The 12,495-nt window shown below is 43.3% G+C and overlaps 1 protein-coding gene across 1 annotated transcript in view; it reads left to right on the top strand.

The window, feature by feature from the left end:
- Positions 1-396: 396 nt before the first annotated feature.
- Positions 397-12,495, top strand: part of LOC130861009 (histone H1.8-like) — an 82,720-nt gene continuing 70,621 nt past the window's right edge. Inside the window, 3 exon segments of the mRNA XM_057749515.1 lie at positions 397-673; positions 676-738; positions 741-1,256. Coding sequence (XP_057605498.1) covers positions 397-673; positions 676-738; positions 741-1,256 — 856 coding nt within the window.

The following is a 12,495-nucleotide window of genomic DNA, read 5'->3' as shown; positions in this document are numbered from 1 at the left end:
GTTTCCTCATCTGTACAAGGGGGTGATTGCACCTACCTTGATGTATTGTTGGGAAGAGGAATGGCTTGTGTATGAAATGCCCAGTGCCATGCATAGCATAAAGCACACCTTTAGCAGGTAAATGGTATTATGATTGTCCATGCACTCCAAGTATTGCTGTGAAGATTGAAGGAAGCAATGCCATTCAGGTGCTAAGGATTTGCTTTTCAGCTCCTGCAAAACAATATCATGATGCCTGGGGGAGGGGGCTGGCCACCTACAATTGCCTGTACAGTGGCTGCCAGGGACTTTGCATCCAATGACACCTTGCCCTCCTTGACCTCCTCTGTCTCCATGGTAGAATCATCCTGATGGTCTGGGTCTGAAAATCCAGGCCTGAGTCATAATGGTGACCAAATGCCACGCTGCCAGCCTCCTGTGCTGTGCATGGCTGCTGTGCCAGGGTACCTCGGTGCAGCCATCAGGGTTTACATCTTGCAGAAGCACCAGGCAGTGGGCGTCATCTGGTTCAAGTACCTGCTGAAGCGGGCCTTGGCCATGGGTGTGCACCTCAGCCTCTTCCTCAGACCCATCAACTCCAAGGGCAAGGGGGCCACTGGCAGCTTCAAATTAGTTTCCAAGCACAAAAGGAAAATCCAGCTCAAGAAGACGTCCACCATGATGGCTTCCAGGAGACTGGTGAGGACAAGAAGAAGGGGTCCAAGAAACCAAGTGAGACAAAGAAGGACCCTCCCAACCCAGTGAGGTGAAAAGAGGACCCAAGAAGCTAGAAAAGATGAGGATGCTTCTCTCCAAACCAGGTGTACCCAAAGAGAAGTTCCCCAGGAAAGGTAGCCAGACCAAAGACCAAGAGGGAATACTGGGCAAGGCCAGGAAGTCCTCCCAACAGCCAGATGACACAACACAGGTCCCTCCCAGTGCCAACGAGCCTGGAGGGAAGTCAAGGGTCAGAGGCAGAAGGAGTAGCCAAGTTGCCAAGGCCCACAGGAAGACAAAAGCTGAGAGTCGGAGTTCAAAACTCATGGTCACCAAGGGCAAGAATGGCGCTGCTTCCCCAGGCAAAAAAAGAGGGAAGCCAAGGTCCTTAAAGAGGTCACTGTCTAGGCAGCAGGGGAAGCTAAGAGCCAAGGCTACTGCTCCTTCTAAGGACAGTGAGCCCAAGGTGATGCTTGCATCGCTGGCCAGGAAGATAGAGACTCCCAAGGGCCCAAGAAGGCTTGGCATGCCCAGCAAGGCCTCATTGTCCAAAGTGTCCAGTAAGAAGCAGAAGCCAAGAGCTAGAGGCCAGGGTGGAGAGAGACTGAAATTCTGCTTGTGTTTTATTTTCCAACAAACCACGATTCTATTTATTTTATTTAACCTATTTTTCAATAAAGAATTTATCTCCCCAACAAACAAGGATGGTGCTTAAGTTTTTTTTTTTTTTTTTTAGCCGTCATGAAGAAACTTTTTTTCCCCACATTTTAAAGGTCCTTATTGGAATATAATTGCTTTACATTGTTGTGCCAGTTTTTGCTGTGCGACAAAGTGAATCATCTGTATTTATACATATATTCCCATATCCCCTCCCTCCCGCGACTCCCTCCCACCCTCCCTGTGAATGGATGAGTGAGTAAATGAACTAATGAATGAATAATATGCCATTCAGAGCCACTTGATTCCTCTTGAAAACAGGTCTTTCATGTCAAAATGCAGAACAAAGTGGAAAATAACTCCTGAAATGGAACCCTAGAAAGATGAACATATTAAGTTTGAAGTTTTGTCTTCTAAAAATGAACTATCGTAATTCTATTTTTAGTTTTCTGAGGAACCTCCGTACTGTTTTCCATATGACCCAGCAATCCAGCTCCTGAGCGTGTATCCAGACAAAACTATAATTCGAAAAGATGCATGCACCCCTATGCTCATAGCAGCACTATTCACAATAGCCCAGACATGGAAACAACCTAAATGTCCAGGCACAGATGAATGGATGTGGTACATATATCCAATGGAATACTACTCAGCCATAAAAAAGGACAAAATAATGCCATTTGCAGCAACATGCATGCAACTAGAGATTATCATACTAAGTGAAGTAAGTCAGAAAGAGAAGAGAATATTTAAAAATGAATGTATATATTTAAATGAACTATGAACAAGACAGACAAAAAAAAAATGTCCAGCCTCAATGTCAAACATATTAATAAATAAACTGTGACAATAAAGGTCATGGATGGCCATGGATATTTAAGGAGGGAAAGCCAGAGGTGCAGATAGACTCAAGCGGATAAGCCCCTTTCCAGGGCTGAGCATTGGCAGAGGGGGAGGATGGCCTCAAGACCACCAAGCCCAAAACAAAGCCAAGTCCTGAATAGTTCTGTTTATTGTTCATATGGAAACCAAGGTCAAATGGTTACCTCTTGGTGGGAAGAGAAGGAGAACAAATAAATTCGTCTGGCATCTACCTGTGGGAACCCCTGAAAATGGGTTCTCTCATTTAATTTTCTCAGCAAACCTGGGTAACTAGCATTACTGCTCCCATTTTATAGATGAGGTAACTGAGTTTCTGAAGAGTGACATAACATATTTAAGGGTATCTATTTAAATGTTTGACAAACACATCTCATGTGCCAGGACTCACTGTTCTAAGTGCTTTACAAGCATAAATTCATGTAATCTTCATATCAACACTATGAAGTAGGCATCATTCTTTAGTCCACTTAGATGAAACAGAGGCACAGAGAGGTGAAGTAACTTGCCCAAGGTCATACTGAAACCCACCTGAACCGAGCTGTCTGGCATTCGAGCCCACGTTCTTAAGCATTATGCTATGTAGAACCCTTCAGTTTGTAGCAGATCAGGATTCCAACTCGGGTCTATCTATTTCCAAAACAAAAACGTTGTTCTGCTCCACCACGAGCCTTCCCCATATGAAATGATGTAGCCACTAGAGGTGCCAACATCTAGGAAAAAACAATTGGACAATGATTGGAAAATATTGAATGTCTACAGGGGCCAAGCGAAGGGAAGCAGATCAGGTGCACCCAGGATGGGCGTGGTGAGACCTGGGACCGGTTGAACAGCACCATATAAAGGGGTAGCTGTCATTCATTCAGACCCAACCACAGTTGCCATAAGGAACTGTGGATGCAGTGTTGCCAGGTTTTAATGTAGATTCTTCCAAATCTTAGACTGCTTAATAGTCAACAGAATACACCCTGTGGGATTCCATAAACATGAAGTCAAGAGAGCGGGGCCTTGCAGAGAGTGACCAGAGGGAGCAGGAGTCATTGGTCCTGTCCTGTTTCTTCCTTTGGGCTGGATGCACAACAAAGCTCATTTTGTGCAAATCCACTGAGCTGTACCCTTGTGATATGTGGTCTTTTCTGTATCTATATTATACTTTCAAAGTTTAGCTTTTTTAAATTATGGAACCAGAGAGTTCAACTCTATGTCAGAACTCTTAGGTCACCAGTTTGCCAGGGTGAGGCATCTGTTTTAAGCCTTTGCGGGATCATTGAGCTGCTTGGGACTGCAAGTCTGCTCTTCTCTGTGCTAGGTCATGCCAGGAGTTATATCCAAAGTAGGGAAGTAATGTCACAGGGCACGTTATGTGAGTCTGTCTACAATGCAAGGATTGCTGCTCCTGCCTGGAGGTGGTGAGCTCCGCTTTTCTGCAGGACTTCAAGCAAAGGCAGGACAACTATTGGTCAGGGATTCTGCAAAGGACTTGGGGGAAGCAGCTGAGTAAGGTTAACACTGAAGTTCCTTCCAGTCCTGAGAGCCAGAGAACCCAAGATCATTTATTCAATCATACATTCGACAGTGATATTACTATCTCCTCTGTGTCAGGCATGTGCCTGGCACTGGGGATTTGGGGGTGAACAGAAGAGCTAAGATCCCTCCGTTTGAAGACTTTGCAAACCATTGGGGTGGGGTAGAGGGGCTGAGGGGCCCCTGGGGAAGCATTAAGTCAACCCAGGGGAGAGGAGAATGGTGACGGAAGGCGAGGAGGCTCTGCTTTTATTTTCATCTCATAGGGGCCTGTCGTAGTGTAGTTGGAGAGAATGGCCCCTATGAGGGGGTGATATCTCTGCTGAGACACGAATGATGATCATAAACTAGTCAGACAAAGGGACTAGGGGCTGGCAGGGGGAGGGAAACTTAAGCCCATTTGAGGAAATGGGGAAAGTTCAACCTAGCTGAAATGCAGCCTCACAGAGGGCAATTGTAGTCCTGGTGTCTGGCTGAGTCTTTTTCCTTTTTTTATCTTTATTGGAGTATAATTGCTTTACAGTGGCTGCATCTTTATTTCCACAATTCTAAGAATGTAAAATTCTAAGACTCTAATTCTGAGCATCTATGATTCAACATCTCTTCACTATTAAGATTCTCTGAATTGAGTTTCCAAGATTCCATGAATACACTTTTCTAAGTCTCTGGCTTGCAGGCACAGTGAGTCTGCATCCTACTTTTACTGCACCCTGCCCCTGCCCTGGATTATTTCTCCACTAGTGTAGACAAGGCTAAAGAGAAGTGTTTGGGAAGAAAAAGCTCATTCGCATTTGCTCTGTAATCTGCCTCCCAATTAGACCCTGTGTTCTGCTCTGCTCTGAGAAAAGAGACAAAAGAAAATGCAGACAGGGGCCCTGCTTATACTAATGAGTGATCTCCGTGGGCAGAGTTAATGCCATGCCCCGTTCGGTCGCCTGGCCATCACCAGCATGGGGTGAACACACAGACTAATTTACGTGGAAGAAAAACACATTTTTACATCGTGTCCTGACACCAAGACAGGCGTTTCCTCCCCACAAAACAAGCCCAATTATCATGGTATGCTCTGTGGCCTTTTCTGCTCTATGAAAGAATTGCAAGTTCTCTTAACACTTTAGAGCTCTGAGATGGAAGAGCAAAAAGGAGAATGGTACAAATGGGGCATCACTGGGGAGAAGAGAGGTGAGTCTGGAGATGTGGATGTGCAGCCTGTTGCCAAGAGCTTGAGCATCAGGGTCAGAGTGGTTTTTTATTTTCTGAATTACTAATTTTATTTTATTAAAGTATAGCTGTTTTACAATATTGTATTAGTTCCAGGTATACAACATGCCGATTCAGTATTGTTACAGATTGTAGTCTATCCAAAGTTATTACAAAATAATGGCTATAATTCCCTGTACTATACAATATATCCTTGTTGCTTATCTATTTTATACATAGTAGTGTGTATCTCTTAATCCCATACCCCTGACTTGCCCCTCCCCCTTCCCTCTGCCCTCTGGTAACCACTAGTTTGTTTTCTACATCTGTAAGTCTGTTTCTGTTTTGCATATTCATTCTTTTGCTTTATTTTTTAAATTCCACATATAAGTGGTATCAGACAGTATTTGTCTTTTTCAGGCTAACTTACTGGATATATACAACAGGAAAAAACTAAAACACTAATTTGAAAAGATACATGCACGCTAATGTTCATAACAGAACTATTTACAGTAGCCAAGCTATGCAAGCTAACTAAGTGCCAATCAACAGATGAATGGATAAGGAGTATGTGAGATATATATATTTATACACACACACACACACACACACACACACACACCCCCATGAATGAAATTCTGTCATTTACAACAACATGGATGGACCTAGAGAATATTATCCTAAGTGACATAAGTCAAATTGGAACCAGAGTGTTTGACCCAGAAACTGCTCTCCTACTCTCTACCTTGGGTAGCCCACCACTAAAATGGTGATAAGCACAGTCTACCCCAAAGGGCTTCTGGGCAAGTTAGAGTTCATGCGAGTGACGTGTTTAGGATGGGGGCTGACACACGGTGTTCATTATTTTTATTAAGTAGAGGCCAGAGGATGTTGCATTACAATTACAGATACTGTATTGAGTGTCATGGAATCCTCCAATGAATAATGCTTATCAATTAAAATGTCTTAAGCAGATAATGAGTTAAACAGATAAGACCGGCCTTGCTGATATATGGAGGATAAATTGTCAGGGAAAAGAGTGAAAGAGCATGGTGCGCTGAGGAAATGGTAAGTCATTTACTACAAAAAGTCTAAGATTCAAAAAAAAAAAAAAAAAAAGCATAAGGTCCGTGAAGCCTTGAGTGCAGCAAAGAACAGTCAGTGAAAGTGGAAATGTGGGTAAGGGGTGTCTTTCTCAGTTCGGGCTGCTGTAACAAAGTATCATAGACTGGACATTTAATAAAAAGCAAAAATTTACTTCTCACAGTTCTGGAGGCTGGAAGTCCAAGATCAGGGTGTCGGCACAGCCAGGTTCTGGTGACAAACATCTTTCCAGTTGCAGACTGTACCTTCTCATTGTGTCCTCATGTGTCAGAGTGAGAGCAAGAGAGCTCCCTGGAACCCCTTTTATAAGGGCACTAATCCCATTCAGGGGGGCTCCACCCTCAGAACCTAATCACTTCCCAAAGGCTCCACCTTCTAATACAATTGCATTAGGGAATAGGTTTCAACATACAAATTTTAAAGGGACAAAAACATTCAGTCCATTGCAACAGAAAACACTAAAGATTTTTTTTTGAACAAAGTAAGTCATTAATTATAACTTTTTTCCAAGTGTCAGAAACAGAACTCAAACTGGCTTAAGCAAAATATATAGGATCATGTAATTGGAACTTCCTGTGGTATAGTTAGCTCTAGACTAGATTAGACTAGATTTGATCTAGACTAGCTAAACTAGCAAAGCTAGAATCAGGCTAAAGTGATTTCTTCGACATTGTTCCCTCCATCCCTTAAGCTTTTCACCAAGTTGGCTTCATTCAGCCCAAGGTGCTCCCCCAGTGGCCACCAAGACAGCCACCAGTGCCTCCAGTCTTAGAGCCAATCAGGAAAGTCATGCTGGAGGAAGGAACATTACACTCTCACTGGCCTTCTTTGAGTCAAGTGGGCATCCCTGAACCAATCACTGAGGCTGAGGTGGGATGCTTTGATCTTTGATTGGTCAGACCTGGCCATGTGCTTATTACTGTTGGGGGGTAGGGTGATGGAATTAGGCTTAAGAGCAGGAAAGGGATAGATTCCCACAGGAAAACCAGAGGGGTGTGTGTGTGTGTATATGTGCACCTGCAGTTTATGGTTTTATATTGTTTATTTTGTTGTGATGGTTGTGGTTGTGTCATTTTACCAGAAGAAGAAGGATGGTGAAAAATAACATATGTCCATAGTATAATGTGTTTATTTTGTTTATAAGTGCTTTTGAAAATAATGTGGATTTGTGTGAATGAATATTAGAGCAGGGTTGTCAAATGTGTGATGACCTGGTTATCACTGCCCCTTTCTACACTCATGGCAGACGTGACTAATTCATTGCTAGTCCACCCAGCCTTCTTTTCTATTGATCCTACATGAATTACCATCAGTCAATCTGAGTGAACTATTTGCCTTCCCTGGACTGGGGGCAAGGAGTCTAATTTTTTTCCCTCTTTCTTAGACGACATACCTCTGATCTTTCTCAACTAGAAGGAGATTGATGAAGGAAAGGTGGGGCTGGATGATCTCTTATATCTCCAAGGGAAGAAATGAGTCCAAGGCGACAGAGCTGGATTTTGAACTGAGATGTCCTGAATGCCAGCCGGGAGTGTGTTCTCTCAGCATTAAGAGCCCAGGAATCAGATTGCTGTGTTTAAAGCCCATCTTTTCTACCTACTAACCTTGTGATCTTTGGTAAATTGCTTCACCTCTGTCAGCTAGCTTCTTCTTCTGTAAGATGTAAATAACAACTCCCCCACCCAGGGTCACTGTGAGGGCTGAAGAGGCAATGCAGGCAGAGCACTTAGTCAACATGTACTTAGCACGCAAAAAAAAAAAGGAAGTTATCTTTGTAATAATGGTTAATACACCTGCCTGCTGTTACCCAGCTTCCAGGCTCTTATCTTTTTTTTTTTAATTCAGTTGAGAAAGTGAGAAAATTAAGATAACCAAGTGGTTTAGTGACAATGTTACGTAAACCCATCTCCCTGTAGATCCTACCAAGCTGTGTAGATAACAGCATTTGAATTTCCAAAAGTAACTCAGTAAACTCTCTTATCGTTGTGGAATGAGGAGGCTGGTTAATCAAATACAGAGAAATCAGAGTTAATCAAATAAGGAGTTACTGTGTTGACTGAGTTGGAATTAGCCTTACTAAAACAATTAGAATGCAGCAGAAAGACAGCCAAAGATGCCTCCTGGGATCCTCATTGTTCATAAGATCAAACACCTCAGAACCTGGCTCCAGACAATGTTTGGCCACTGAGACCCCATGTGGCCTCCACTCTTGCCCCTCATCCCTGGGCCTCAGGTTCGCACCTGGAGCTCCATGCCTTTGCTTGTGTCATGCCTCCCTCTTGGTAGACCTCCATCCCATCACGTTGCCTTTCTGCATACTGTGTCTCTACCTATAAATGGGCAGAATAAATTCCAGTATTTTATCACAGAAAAGTTGGGCCATGTGTGTAAATGTGCCAGAAAGATGCCTGCTGGGCTGTAGGTGCTCATACATCTTCAGCTGAGCCTGGATGTGGGTACCTAGAAACCCTGGGTGATGATGTGATGATAGAAGATCGGTGACTCCCAGATTGGGGAGGACCTGGAAAGTGTTCTCAGTCACCCAAGAACAACCACAGAAATTCTGTTATAGTTAAAGTCCCTTATCTGGTCCCTACTGCTGACAATTCCAGACTTCTTAGGATAAACAAAAATAAAGCCTAACCATAGTAATGTTAGGAGATTCTATTCTACAGGACCTAGCTGGGCCCTGTACATTTAGGTTGAGGACCTAAAACTGAAAAACAAAGAGACAAAATTCTACAGATAAACAATGATCTTTAGAACTCCTTGCTAACCTGTGTTCCCTGCTAGGATTTTTACAATGACCTTAAGGTCTAATTGCTTGGATGCCTAGGAAATTTGAATTTGGCCTTCCTTTTGTTGCTTCTGTTTATCTAGTAAATAAATAGTAAATGTTTTAGGACATCCCAGCTAATGCTCCATGTCTTTCTTGCCTAACACCATTTATGGCCCTTCTAAGAACCCATATTCCCTTTGGAATCTTTAGAAGATAGGTACCGATCAGATGCCTGGAGATGTTGTTTCCTGTGACTTCCTAAAGATCTTGGCTGTAGCCAGGAATGAGCTATTTATGAGCAATGGCTCTGGAGCCAGATTGCCATTTGCTAGCTGTGTGACATTGAAGCAAGTCTTTTAACTTCTCTGTGTCTCTGTGGCTTCACCTGTAAAACAGGGATAACAGCAGCATATATCATGTATGGTTTGGGGAAGATTAAAGAAGATAACCCACATAAAGTGCTTACTCACTGTGTCCTATAAATATTAGTAGTTATTACATGCTGAAAACACTGGGGTATTTTGTCAGCCTGGTTGTGCATGAATACTGTGGTGTGGGGTTCCCTGGGCACGTGAGGGGCTGTCAAAGACTGTCACCAGTGCAGAGTGAGGCTGAAGGGGAAGGACTTGATTGTGTTTCAAGCCCACCCTTTATGTTTATCATTCCCCAGGGCCATCTGGTAACCATAGCAACCCAGCTTACAGGTTGCCAAGTTCAAAACAATATATTTCCAAGCAAGAAGTTTTGCTGACATCACCCATCCTGATGAGAAGGCAATGAAGGCTTGTTGGTCCTCACTGGCACCCGTGCCGGCCTGAAGACACGAGAGCCTTTGCACCATCTTTTTTCACATGTCTACCTAAGTAATGGTGTCCAGGAAAAAATAGAGCCATTATTACTAACTGACCAGACTGATAACCTGATCACCACTTACTAATTGAACTGAGCGTGAGTTTGGGGTCTCATGGACTGAGATCCGCTCTTGACTCAGCTGCTTACTGTGTGACCCTGAGCAGGTAAATTAACCTCTCTGTGCTTCAGTTTCCTCATTGGTAAAATGGGAATAGCCCAATTGTCCTCAAATGGGTCTTATTAAGATTACACAAGGTGGTGTATGTGAAGGCTCATAGCACCTGGCACATGGTAGGCCTGCAGTAACTGTGCATTGTGGCTCCTGTTAGCTGCTCATGCATCCCCAATTCTCTGCCTCTGCCTTCTCTGAGTCTTCTGCCAAGAACATCCTTCATATCAAACCTCAAATCCCTACCTACTGAAAACACACTCAATTTTTTTCCGAAGGAAACAACTGCACAAAGATTCATTTACAAAGATCTTAATCACAATAGCATTTATAATGACAAGAAATTGCAAGCAATGTAAATATCCAACAATAGAGGATTGATTAAAGAAAGGAAGGTGTATTCCTACAATAGAATATGATTCCCCTGTTTAAAATGATAATGCACATCTGCATTTATTAATACAGGATTGATTACTATATTACAAAATAAAAAGTAGATCATAAAAGAATATCAATAGGAGGGCCATATTTTATAGGTTGATAGGTAGGTAGGTAGGCAGATAGATGTCAAAATATTAATAGTTGTTGGCTGATTTTCTTTTGTTTAGTTTACTTATCAGTGTCTACTACATTTTTAACCACAAATGTGTATACTTTGTGCCATAAAATATCTCTAATACAACCCTGAATTTAATGCTAACATAAATTAATCTTAATATTCATTTTCCAAGATACAAATCAAATTTCACTTCCACCACAGGCTTTCCTGGATACCTCTGGCTCAGAGAGAATTTCCTTTTTTCTTCTCCAGAGTCCGTGCAGTCCTTTGTGCATCTCTGAAGACATTTATCACATCTTACTCTCTACCTTGTGCCCATTCCTTGTTCGAGTCTATATTCCTAGGGGGCAAAGGTGGTCTGGTTTAGTCCCTGCAGGCACCAGTCAGTGAGAACAGATAAATGAATGAGTGAATGCGTCCTTCACTCTTCAAAATTCTGGTGTGACGTGCTCTCCTTTGTGAGCCCTTTCTAGACTCCTTCCCTCTTCTCTCAACCTTTTGGGTACTGTCTGCTCTAGAACTGACCAGTCTGAGTTCTCCTTCCTCTTCTAACTCTCTCCTACTGGCCATTAGAGGCAGAAGCAAGGGAGCCTGGGTGGGAGTGCATTGGACACAGTCCTGGTTCCAAGGGTGTCGGTGGAAAACCAGCAAACAAAAGCCCAGGGACTGGGGAAAGGCTTTCCAGGAAGGAGGATACTGTTGTCACTCTTTGGTATGACATTCAGTGTGACTCTTGGAAGCAGAGCCAGGCAGAAGAAGGTGGTATGGATCTACGAGCTGCTGGTCTCTCTATTCACATTCTCCAAAAGGCCTTGCATTTTTGACAATTTCTTTAAATGCAATATGGTGGCATATTTATTTGGTGCTACCAAAATTCCATGGTCTCCCTGTATTTCCCAGCCTCATGAGTCATTAGGTTAGGGCAATGTAGCCAATAGACTGTGAGAAAAAATAAGATGTGTCTCTTCTGGCCTGTAGCCTTTAAGAACCTGTGTGGTACTTCCTCCATCTTTCTCTTCTCCTCCTGCTGCAGCTTGAAGGCCATGTGTTCTGGGTGGCATGGGGACATGATATTAAAAGCTGCCTGACCATGATTGAACTTTGCATGACCCATTCAATGACCTTTATTGCACTAAGCCAACTAAAATATTAGGGTTTATTTGTTACTTCAGCAGAGCCTAGCCCATTCTGACTAACGCAGCTCTGACACTTAATCCAACCCTTGTTCTCATTCAATAACCTTTGCAAGAAAGTGACTGCATTTTACAAGATTAAATTTTTTTCAATCCCATTTACACAGTGGTAGTAGGGTTTCACTTCACTGATGAATAGAATCAATAAGTATTTGTTGTAAAATGGAAAAAGAAATAAAAGTCTTTCTATCTCCTAGCCAACCCAGCAGCTGCCTCTAAAAGGCAGGAAAGTCTGGCTCCTAACTAGGCACTTTTCCCTGTCCTTGAACTTAGCAAAAGGGGATCCATCCAAACTGAATCCATCACTTTCCAATGATTTTCTCTCGTGCAGGGACAACAGCATCAATTAGGCCCTAGGATGGATGTGGGTAAAACTCCTCTCCAACAAGCCTTGCTTCTCAACCTGTCTTGCTTCTAATTGTCCATTTATTTCTCTCACAAACAATGTCAATAGACCAGATGCAGCTTTTGCGAAGCAATGTCTGCTCCCCAGGGAAGAGGGATGAGAGAAGCAGCTGAGTGTGGCGTGAAGGTTTCCATGGTAATTACGCATCAACCACCAGAAGGCTCTGCCCGGTGAAATCCCTCGTTAGCCACCAGCCAGCTAATTAAAGGAGGCCTTTAGCACTTGCTCGTATCCTGGAACTTTTCTTCCTGGTGGGTTAGGAATGGACACTCAAGGCTTTAGGCAGGCAAGGCCCAGTCTCTTCAGCCCCAAGGCCCAGGGAAAGTCACGGGCATGAAGGGAAAGTAATTTATTCCAGTGGCCTGTGGAGCAACAGACACTTGACAGCCTTTTCTTGGCATCTGGCAAGCACCAATATAAGTTCATGGCAGCCAGCCAAGGACAGAGGTGAGGGGACCATTAAGGGAGGGAGCGATC

The sequence above is a fragment of the Hippopotamus amphibius genome, chromosome 9 (genome assembly GCF_030028045.1).
Source record: "Hippopotamus amphibius kiboko isolate mHipAmp2 chromosome 9, mHipAmp2.hap2, whole genome shotgun sequence".
Classification (NCBI taxonomy): Eukaryota; Metazoa; Chordata; class Mammalia; order Artiodactyla; family Hippopotamidae; genus Hippopotamus; species Hippopotamus amphibius.
This window is presented reverse-complemented; position numbering and strand designations above follow the sequence as displayed.